The sequence below is a fragment of the Oryzias melastigma genome, linkage group LG23 (genome assembly GCF_002922805.2).
Source record: "Oryzias melastigma strain HK-1 linkage group LG23, ASM292280v2, whole genome shotgun sequence".
NCBI classification, from domain to species: domain Eukaryota; kingdom Metazoa; phylum Chordata; class Actinopteri; order Beloniformes; family Adrianichthyidae; genus Oryzias; species Oryzias melastigma.
The window spans coordinates 475,841-487,364 of record NC_050534.1 but is presented as its reverse complement, the minus strand read 5'-3'; the positions used below and the strand labels follow the sequence as shown (position 1 = coordinate 487,364).

General features: G+C 42.6%; 1 protein-coding gene and 1 long non-coding RNA gene across 2 annotated transcripts; both read left to right on the top strand.

Moving 5' to 3' along the window:
- Nucleotides 1-70: 70 nt before the first annotated feature.
- On the top strand, nucleotides 71-11,439 carry hcfc2 (host cell factor C2). The gene is made up of 16 exons (XM_024294621.2): nucleotides 71-353; nucleotides 2,073-2,382; nucleotides 2,451-2,653; nucleotides 4,432-4,516; nucleotides 4,794-4,897; nucleotides 4,977-5,207; nucleotides 5,274-5,483; nucleotides 5,559-5,626; nucleotides 7,656-7,722; nucleotides 7,794-7,847; nucleotides 7,913-7,962; nucleotides 8,033-8,170; nucleotides 8,241-8,438; nucleotides 10,289-10,586; nucleotides 10,668-10,725; nucleotides 10,798-11,439. The coding sequence occupies exons 1-16, from the start codon at nucleotides 188-190 to the stop codon at nucleotides 10,805-10,807; spliced, it is 2,250 nt and encodes a 749-aa protein (XP_024150389.1). The 5' UTR covers nucleotides 71-187; the 3' UTR covers nucleotides 10,808-11,439.
- On the top strand, nucleotides 8,464-8,829 carry LOC118598092. Its single transcript, XR_004947193.1, has 2 exons — nucleotides 8,464-8,504; nucleotides 8,536-8,829. It is a non-coding gene; the product is annotated as an uncharacterized LOC118598092 (long non-coding RNA).
- Nucleotides 11,440-11,524: the final 85 nt, after the last annotated feature.

Sequence of the window (11,524 nt, the reverse complement as noted above, 5' to 3'; positions counted from 1 at the left end):
TATTTTGGTTTCCAATATTTATGGCCTTAAAAAAGTTCCATACTTCTATGATTTCTCTTTTCTTTGAAAACCAAAAAAAGTGAGACCTCTTTCGTTTTTCCACCTCTTCGTTAGAGTTCTTCTTTTGGGCCCGCCCAGATCTTTGAAACGTCAACAGCGCCAAACTTCTGCCTCCTGAACGGGGAAAATGAGCTCCAGAGTCGAGGAGCCGCAATGGAGAAAAGTTCACTCGGTCACCGGCGTGATTCCGCGCTCCAGACACGGACACCGAGCCGCCGCCATCCGGGAGCTGATCCTCGTTTTCGGCGGCGGGAACGAGGGCATCGCGGAGGATCTGCATGTTTACAACACCGGTGAGCTAACGTTAGCGGCGCGCGAGCTAGCAGGGCAGCGGCTAATGTTTTTAGCATCCGTCTGAAGAAAGAGCGTTCTCTGGAGCTGTGTGCCACAGGCTCACGTTAGCCTACAGGGCAGCATCACAAATTCATTTTTTACACAGCTGTGGGGCTGTTGCTGCTAACAAGAGCTAGCGGCTACACTTAGCATCATAAAAACGAGTAGAAACACAACTTTAAAGTACGTTAGCATCATAGAACCCGAGCAAACATATGTTTGTAAAAGTTTAATTGCTAAATATAAACCCGCCATGTTAATTTCTGAACAAAAAAATTACATTTTGTTTGAGCTAAAAATATTTTCTCTACTTCAAATTGTTCAAGTTAACAGCCAACCACCCCAGCTATAATTTTATAGATTGTAAACTTTCTCCCAGTAGTCTTTTTATTATGATTTTAGCCAAAACCAAATTACTTTGTGGTTGGCATGGAGGTAAGCCTCCTCTGATATCCCATCATCCCTTTATTTACACCAGGAGTGTCAAACTCAATTTGCACAGGGGACCAAAATCCAAAACACACCTTAGGTCAAGGGCGGAACAAGATACACATTTATTAAACACTACATTTTAAACTTTTAAATTGTGAATTTTTAACTAAATTTATAGCATTACCTGTGATAATGCTAGTGTAAATGCTGTAAGCTGAATTTGGCTGCAGAAGATGCTGAAATTGATAGATAAAAGCACTGAAGCTGATAGCCAGCTAAAATATTAGCTAAATGCCAAATTAGCAAAAAATAAATAAATAAAGGTTAGCCAAAACAGCTAGAATGTAGCTGAAAAAACAGCTAAACTTCAAAATAGCCTTTAAAAGCCTAAATTAACCAAAACAGCTAGCATGTAGCTGAAATATTAGCTGAACTCCAAAATAGCCTAAAAAATCTTAGTAAATGCTAAAATAATAAAAAAAAAACTAGCAGAATGCCAATTTTTAAAATGTTAAAACTGAAACTTTTTAACATAATTATGGATAATAAAAACGCAGGAATATTATTCCAGAATAAATCAACTTAAACCTTAAAGAACTTTCAATATTTTACTCTCCATAAAAATACATTTTCTCAAAATTAGACAAGTTAGAAATAAGAACAAGATAACATCGGACCAATAATAACAATAAAATAAAATGACCTAGAGGGCCAGATAGAATCATGCGGAGGGCCGGATTCGGCCCCCGGGCCTTGACTTTGACACATGCTTTACACTCTCTCCCACTAGTTTACAGCCCATCACAACCCCAAGCTAACATTAGCGGTGGAACCAAAGTGGTGATCAATACCGTCACCATCCAGACAAAAAGTTTAGATCCAGATTCAGCTCAGACGAGGAAAACAAAGACGATCATGGATCGATTTGTCTGACAGTGGATGCATCAGAATGGAGTGGAGCTGGCATTGGCCCCGCCCATTTTAAAAAGAAGCACAACATAGTTCTCTAGGAAAACTTCCCTTAACCTCTCTGACCAATCACCTGCCTCGTGACTCCTCTAGGCATTCTGGGTAGCATAGTCATACCAAATTTTCTGACAGTTTCTTTCTATGTTTTTTGGTCATCTTTTGTCAAACCAGGAAGTATATGTGGATGGCTCCTCCCAGTGTTAGTTTCACCTTTCTGAACCTGAGTTGTGGACCTGCTGCAGTCATCCTGATGTTTACTGTCGAGCTTCTCTGTTCAGTGTCAAAGCAGTGGTTTCTGCCTGCGGTGAGGGGCGACATCCCCCCCGGCTGCGCCGCCCACGGCCTGGTGTGCGAGGGGACGCGCGTTCTGATCTTCGGCGGCATGGTCGAGTATGGACGTTACACCAACAGCGTGTACGAGCTGCAGGCCAGCCGCTGGCTGTGGAAGAAGCTGAAGCCGCGCGCCCCCAGGAACGGCGTGCCCCCGTGCCCTCGGATCGGTCACAGCTTCACTCTCGTGGGGAACAAATGCTACCTGTTTGGAGGAATAGCCAACGACAGCGAAGACCCCAATGGAAATGTGCCAAGGTAGTGTGGAGGAGGGGACCGCCCCCGCAGCTGGTCGACGGGGTAAAAACACCCCTCTGTGCTTTCAGATACTTGGATGACTTGTACGAGTTGGAGCTGCAGACGCTGTCGGGGGTGAGGGGCTGGAACATCCCTGAGGCCAAGGGCAGCGCTCCGTCACCGCGGGAGTCCCACACGGCGGTCGCCTACAGCGGACTGGGCTCTCCGAAGCTCTACATCTTTGGAGGGATGCAGGGGAGCCGGCTGAACGACACCTGGCAGCTGGATCTGGGTAAACCTTCTGTCCTTGACAGAATCTTTCTCCAGAACTTTCTCTAGTGCGTCTGAGTATCTGTGACACGCTTTGGCCGGAAGTTTCTTCAGGTGTCAGAGTGAAAGAAGTAGGTCAGTTCTTTTTTATGTAGTACTAATTTTAATCAGTGTGCTTAAGAAAAATAAAAGACAGCATCAAACCCAAAGACAGACGGTATAAAACAGGAGGGTCGAACTCAATCAAACAACGGGCCAAAATTCAAAACACTCCTTAGGCCGCCGGGCGAACAGGAGAAACATTTAGTGAACACTCTAAAACTACATTTTTAATACTTTAAAACGGTAACTTTTTAACATAATTGTGAATAGTAAAAATGCAGGAATATTATCCCAGAATAAAACAACTTAAACCTTAAATAACTTTAAATATTTTACTCTCTGTAAAAATATATATTGTCAAAATTATACAAGTTAAAAATGAGCATAAGATAACATCAGATCATTAATAACAATAAATTAAAATGATCTGGAGGGCCGGATAGAATTACCCAGAGGGCCAGATTTGGCCCCCGGGCCTTGACTTTGACACATGTGGTATAATACATCCAACCCCGAACTGGTCGAAGGGAACTCCAAAGATGTGGAGCGACGTTTAGAGGGTGAGATCTTTGGTTCTGTTGCAGCTTTTTAGACTTTTTTTCTTCCTAGGCCTCAAAGTTTGGGCCAAAACACAAAAAGGTTTAAAGGTCAACAAACGTATGTGGGGACTCGTCCGTGCATAAGCTTTAAAACACGGGTCCAAGTCTGGACCCCTGGGTGATTATATCTGGACCGCCAGATCATTTTATATTTTTGTTATCAATAGCTGGAGCTGTCACAATTAGTCGACTAATAGACTATTAAAATGGTTGAGCACTAATTTAATATTCGATTAGTCGTTACTTTATATTCCATGGAGTCAGAGTGTAGTAAAGTTGAACAAAGTTGTGAGTGTTCAGCACCAAAAAAACACTTTATTTATATTTGATTCAGTGACTCAAATCCAAAACTTTTTTTTGTGAAAATTTTTTCCATGTTTCAGATGTCGACCTTATTTGTTTTAATCTTGTTTTAATCACAGAATCTAATGAAGGAAAGAAGCTGCACGATTCACTAAAAGTTGAATAAACTATCATCTTAATTGTCTTTATTTTTAGTTAGTTTGAAGCTAATGATGGTTAACATGTGTTTACATCCAGCATTCCCAAGTCGTCACATTTTGAGGTTTGGTTAAGGACCCCTCAGCCTCAAAAATGTACGTTTTGGATTTCCCCAGCTCATTGTTTTTTTTAATTCAATTAAATCAAGGCTCCCCAACCTCTAGGCTGCAAACCGGTACCAGTCCAATACAGGACGTGGATCAGTACTGGTTCCAGAGGGGTACCTGACGTGGACCAGGCTGAGGTACCAGTACCGGGTTAGGGTACCGACTGTATTCTGAGATTTGGTCAGTGTTGAAGTTACGTTTTTAAAGTTTTAAAAATGTAGTTCTAGTGTGTTCGGCCTGCAACCTAAGGTGTGTTTCAGCCTCTTGCTGCTCTAAAAACTAAACTGAACATTTTATAAATAAATTCTGATTTTTCATTTTGGTACTTTCCTCTGTAGAAATGGCGGTCCTCATGAGGGATGACCTTTTACTTTTGGAATTGAATCAGTCCCGTCTCTTTTTTCCGACCCTTTTCATTATCTTCATTCTTTTCCTGCTCCTGGCTTGAGTTTTCTGGGTGGTGGTAACAGAACTGACTCTCCTCTCTGCAGACTCGATGGTTTGGTCGGCGCCTGAGCCAAAGGGTCCGCCTTCTCTACCCAGAAGTCTTCATTCCGCCAACGTCATCGGAAACAAGTAAGACAGACGTGTGAAGGAGAGCCGACGACTTCCTGGTTCAAATCCCAGCTGGGTGTGCATGTTCTCCTCGTGCATGTCTGGGTTTGCTCCACCAGTCCAGAAACATGCTTTATTGGTTCATTGAGGATTCTAAATTGTCCTGTCCCATCCAGGCTGCACTCCACCTTCACCAAACAGTAGCTAGGATAGGCTCCAGCCACCCTGTCCCCCTGAGAGTGATCCGCTGGGTTCAAAATGCATGGTGTGAAAACCGGATTTGTCCTCTGGCCTGCAGGATGTACGTTTTTGGCGGCTGGGTTCCCGCTCCGGAGCCGCAGAGACACACAGACTCAGCGGTGAAGTGGGTCTGCACAAACTCCTTGAGCGTGCTCAACCTGGGTGAGTTCTTGTGACCGTACAGCTGAACGGCGTGGTCCACAGAGACAGCAGAGGTGACGGTTCTGGCGTCCCGTCACAGACACCATGTGCTGGCAGAACCTGGGCCCGGAGCAGCCGGAGGACGTGGAGGCCCAGCTGCAGAGTCAGGGGCCCACCTGTGACGATCCGTACGCCTGCAGGCCCAGAGCCAGGGCTGGCCACTGCAGCACAGCCGTGGGCTCCAGGCTGTACATCTGGAGCGGCCGCGACGGATACCGCAAGAGCTGGGATTACCAGGTCTGCTGCAAAGACCTGTGGTACCTGGAGACAGGTGAGGACGGTCGGTGCAGGCAAGAAGTCCGGATTACAAACGTGACGTCCTCTCGTCTGCCGCCAGATCTCCCCGCCGCCCCAGAGCCGGTGATGCTCATCAAATCCACCGTCAGCATGCTGCACGTGGCGTGGCGCCCCCTGGCTGCAGCGGACTGCTACATCCTTCAGATCCAACCGGCGTGTCAAACCAGCACAGCCACCAGTGATCCACACGGCAAATCCACCTTGCCAAGCGGACCGTCGGAGCCGAGCGGGACGGACGGGCCGCCTGCAGGTCACAAGAACTTTTCTATCCAGAAACGGCAAAAACACGACGGCTTTTGTTTACCTGAATTTCTTCGTCTCACAGGTGTGCAGTTGGTCCAAGCTCCAAGTGAGGGAGCCACAGACCCCGAAGACAAGGTGTGCGGCGCTCAGGTGAGAGGAACTCCTCTGACCCTTTAACCCCTGCTGCAGGAGACGAGCCGGTGTTTAAATTCCAAAAGATTCTGAAACGCAGGAAAACAGCAAGCTGCTTTTTACGTTTATGTTAATGAACATGTAGAATTGATGGGGAAACACTGCTTTATTTACAGGGAAAATGAATGGCTTCATTTACATAGCAGCTGGAGCCACGTCTCTTCAGCAAGAGGTTTTCATCTGCAGTAGTGCTGCCTCAAACCATTATTTTAACAGTCCACTAATCACTGGTCATTTTCCAATTAGTCGACTAATCGGGTCATTCGCAAAGTGGATGTAAAACGCACGTCTTTAAACGAACTACAGACTAGATATATAGTATTACCTGTGATAATGCTAGTGTAAATACAGTAAGCTGAATTTGGACTCGGAAATTGCTCGTTCTGATAGCTGAAGAAATGTATTGATAAAAACACTGAAGCTGAAAACGCTGATAGCAGCTAAAATGTGAATTAAATGTCAAATTAGTCTAAAAAATACAAAAAACCTAAATTAGTCAAAACAGCTAGCATGTAGCTGAAATATTAGCTAAACTCCAAAATAGCCTTGAAAACCATAATAAATAAGACACAAGTTGTGTTATTGTGTGATTGCTTGTTAAACATTCAGACTATAGTAATTCTGCTTCTTTCTGTACATTTTCAGCAGGTAAAACTCAATCACACTTTCAGTGATTTCATCCACCTTAGTATCAAAACGTTCAGCTCATTCAGGACATTACTGCTTGTATTTTTGTTTTTTTATACACTTTATAGTTTTTTGAAATAATAATAAAAAATATGCCCCTTATGAAATGAATGAGAAAGTCTTCAAATTTCAAAATTTTAACTAGATTATCAATAAACCTTTAATTAAATTCATGGGCTATGTTTTCATTTTTGTAGTAATTTTCAAAAAAATTAGGAGTTTATCAAATATTTTAGCAACATGCTAACGTTTTTGGTTAATTTGTCATCTACTGGGGTTTTTTTTAAGCTACTTAAGAGTTTAGCTTCTATTTTAGCAACATGCTAATGTTTTTGACTAATTTAGTTTACTGACGAATTTTTGGCTATTTTGGAATTTATTTCGTTTTTAAGCCACAAACTCGCTTTTTTGGCTAATTTGGCATCTACTATGTTCTTTGGGGCTAAATCTGAGTTTAGCTCATGTTTAAGCAACACACTAAATATTTTTGCAAAATTGGCAGAGATTTTTAAGCAATTTTACTACAAAACTTTAAGAAATTTGGGTCAACTTCAGTGCTCTTTCATTAATGACATTTCCAGTATTTTAGAAAATTTAACATTTTGGAAATAGCTTTTGCATTTTCAGCAAAAAGCTTCAGCATCTTCAGCCAGTACTTTCCTCTAAAAGCATTCACACTAACATCATCACAGGTAATGCAACTTTTCTAGTTATGATTGTGTTCAAGCTAAAAATAAATGGGGATGTATGTTACTAAAAATGTGTGTTCTTCTATATAATGTGAGTTATTACAGATGATTTTTATTCCAATATCATAGATATTGTGATCCACTGTATTGTATCGTATCGCGAGGTACCCAGTGATTCCCGGCACTACTATAAAGCAGTGTATCGTGGACCTCCTGTCTGTCCTTTATTTAGTCTTTTTATGTGACTTAAAAACAAAACATTACGTGGATCAAACAGGTACTAAAATAAAAAAAACACATTGACCCCTCCCCCCCCACCCCCCAAATAAAAAAAAACGATCAAAAAAACAAATACTTCCAGTTCTAAAATGCAAAGTGTGTTTAAAGTTGATGTTTGTACTTTAACCCCTTCAGATTGTGTGTCACTATGTTGTATTAAATCCTGGATTTAATTTAGCATCATTTGACAGGAAAAACTACTGCAGAATATGTTAATATAAATGGTAATAAATTCAGTCAAAGGGGTTAAGAGTTTTATGATGACAAAGTAATAGGAGTGTCTTTTACTGTAATTGTTTGTCCGTAGATAATAATCATCCGTTTGCTCTCAGGAGGATATAAAGCTGCTGGACGTGGAGGAAGAGAGCGCTGAGAGGAAAGCAGATCCATTCAAACACGGTAGGAGTGTTTGATCAGACATCACAGATCAGATTCTGGTGTTGTGGGTTCCTCACTCTTCACTGTTGCAGCTGGTGGACGGCTGACACCAGGAGAGCAGGACAGCAGACCCCAGAGCCAGCCAGGTAGCCCTGACACCCAAACATCACCTTCAAAATGCTGTCCTTCATGTTGGTTTACCTCCTGACAGATAATCAAGCGGCTGTGGCTGACAGCAGAGGAGGACCGACCGGACCTGAGGTCGGAGCACGCTCCTAACATGCAGGTGGAGCTCCATCGTGGATTCAGACCGTGATTCTTTTCTCCGCAGGCTCAGGGGAGTCCTGACAGCGGAGAGTGGTTTGATGTCGGGGTCCTCAAAACCCTTTTCTCTGAAGTCAGCCGCTTCTTCCTGCCCGCTGAGAGCGACCCGATGACGGGCAGCAGCAGAACCCCAAACAGCAAAGAGGTGAACAGAGCGCATGCCGCCGCTCTGCTTCCTCGTTCTCCTGCTCACGTCTCCTGTCGTTTCCCATCAGCCCCCTCCCTGCAGGAAGCCGCCGGGGCCTCAGGACTATCAGGGCAGGGAGCGGCGCGAGCTGCTTCCTGGCCAGGCGTACCGGTTCAGAGTGGCAGGAATCAACTGCTTCGGTCAGGGAGACTTCAGCGCCGCCAGTGAGTTCAAGACCTGCCAGCCCGGCTTCCCCGGAGCGCCCTCTGCTGTCCGGATCAGCAAGGTGAGGAGGAGCCTCGCTGCTCCTTAGGTTGGCATAACCTGCCCTGATTGGCTGATTTATTTTTGGGTCAATAAAATAAAATAGGTGTGTAAAATAGGTCAATAAAATAGGTGTGTCACTTTTTAGAAGAATCAGCAAAAGTACATTTTTGGATTTCCTAGGGAACGGAGGTTTTAGTTAGCCACGCCCACATTCCTTCTATGTTATGTAATTTCGTTCTTGACCCAAAGATTCATGTTTTAAATTTTAACAATATTTTGGGAAAGAATGTGAGAGCAGCAGCGGAACGCCACAACAACGAGCTCGCCACGCTTAAAGTCTACAAATTTAAAACCAACATTTCTTCCCACTTCTAACGGTGGCTGAGAACCGCCATCGCAGAAAAACAAAAGTAACAGAAAACAAAAAAGGAAACTGTGCAAAATTAAAATATCTGCAAACAAAAAAGCAATCTTAGCAAAAATAAAAAGTAACTCTAAACATAAAAGTGATTGCAGCAAAAATAAAAATTAACAACGAACCGGTTTCCTCCGGTTGACCTTCAAACCTGGAGCAATGTGGTTTAATCAAACAACATATTTAAAGGGTTACATTGAACATGAACATCTTCACTTACTTTTTCATCGTTTTCTAATTCGTACTGTTCTTTTCCTCCTTTTTCTGGCACTGCTGCATATAACAAAACCAGATCACTTCTGGTGCGATCACTTGTTTTTCAGATCCTTTTTTATTTTTGCTGAGATCGCTTTTTTGTTTGCAGATATTTTTGCACAGTTTCTTTTTTGTTGTCGTTACCTTTTTTTTTCCACGTGATGCCGGTCTTCTGTGAAATTTCTAGGGCTCTGGGTGGACATTCAGACAAACGATACAAACACTATGTAATGGACTGAGTGGAGGAATTTGGACACAACCACAACTGTAGGGCCTTTGAAAATAGTCGACAAATCAACTAATTTAATAGTCAATTAGTCGTTACTTTATATTCTATGGAGTCAGAGTGTACTAAAGTTGAAAGTAATGATAACATTCTGCTAGCTTTTGGGACCATTTTGGTATTTACTACGATTTCTTTAAGGCTATTTTGGAGCTTAGCTAATATTTCAGCTACATGCTAGCTGTTTTGGCTAATTCAGCCTTTTTTCAGTTTTTTAGGCTCATTTGGCATTCAGCTAATATTTTAGCTGCTATCAGCTTCAGTGATTTCAGCTATCAGCTTCAGCATCTTCAGCAGCAAAATTCAGCTTACATCATTCACACTAGCTTAATTGCAGGTAGTGCTGTATATTTAGTTTTTAGTTAGTTTAGTTAGTTTAAAGCTAATGATGGTTAAGATGTGTGCTTTACATCCAGTTTTCTCATGACCCGATTAGTCAACTAATCAGAAAAATATCAGTGATTAGTCGACTATTAAAATGGTTTGTTCCAGCAATAGTGGCCGGTGTGCGAAGATGTTTAGCATTTGAATGTTGCCATGGAGATCCTCGCTCATTCAGCTGCTTCTGGACGATTAAAGAAAATGTGCAAAGACAGAAAATCTCTCACTCTGACAGAAAATAGTAAAAATAAAAAAAAAACACACACACAATGCAAAGTTTGATAAAAACAGATCTACGGCTTCAGCTTTAACAGATATTTATTTCAAAACCAACTTTGTTTTGTTGGGACAAGAGTTTTCATAAAGTTAGTAAAAATAATTAATTTTTATAGTAAAACCTATAAATGTATTTTTGGATTGAAAAAAAATCTTTTTTTTTTTTTAGATAAATATACATTTGGTTAAACTTATTTTAAAGAAAAGCTGTCAGGAGAACAATGAAAAAGTGTTTGTGTTTCTTCCTGTTTGACCGTAGGCCAACGATTCGGTCCAGATCACCTGGGAAGCTCCTTTGTCTCCATCGGGCCGGATCCTGGAGTACTCCATGTACCTGGCGGTAAAGAAGAGCCGCGCCGCCTCCTCGGAGCGGCCCGGCCAGATGGCCTTCATTCGCATTTACCGAGGCACCAAGACGTCCTGCTCAGTGAACTCCTCCAACCTGGAGAACGCACACATCGACAGCTCCGCCTCCAACAGGCCGGCCATCGTCTTCCGCATAGCTGCTAAGAACGAGCAAGGCTACGGCCCGGCGACGCAGATCCGCTGGATTCAAGGTGGGGGAGCTTCTACCTGACTCCTTCTGTTCACCCTTCACATTTCAGTTTGAGGGTTAACTTGATTTCTTGTTTCTGTAGATACCATAAAACTGCGGGAATCCAGCAGTGCTGAGGCGGAGCAGGACGCTGCCGACAGGTAATCCAGCCAAACCTGACACTCCCCTTTTCACCAGGACTCATCTGACCGCTCTCCATCCTCCCCCCGCAGCTCCAGCTGAGACCGTCTCCACCCGCCAGGGGAAGAAGGCTGTTCACTCAGGAAGACGGACTCTGAGACGTTGTACATGTCCTGAACTGCTCCCTTAATTTATTCCCATGTATTTAATGAATGTCCTGTAAATAGATGCTGACTGACGGGAGCTTTCTGCTGGTTCATTATTCAACAAACAGACAAGGAGCCAAGAATCAGAGGAGGTTCTGAAGATGTTTTAGAGGGAAAAGCCCTGATCGCTGTTGCTTCAAAGGATATGTATGAAATAATAGGTCAGAGCTCCTGAAAAAGTGAAAGTTTATATCTGTAAAATAAAAAAATAGTTTTTACAAGGATTTATGGACCAAGTTTATCTTTGTGTAAATGTAATCGCTGCATGGTACTGTAAACACCTGTATGTCTTCATTTCAGGTATTAAAGTTTTTTAACTCTATTTTTTATATAGTTTTCTCACAAAACGTGAAAGCGCTATGAGCAGCAATGGTAATCATCAGCGGCCTGAGAACCTGAGATAAGACGTATCTGCAGGTGTATGTGGTTCCTAAAGAAGTTTCATCATGTTTGACTTCATCCAACTGTATCATGTTTGTCTGTCTAATGTCAGTATGAAATTAATGGGATCTTTGACTTTAATCCCATTCAACCAAGATTTAGATTTTTTTCTATGATTAATTGTAAATCTTAGATTTCTCTTTGTATATGCTGAATTATTAAATATTTTGTG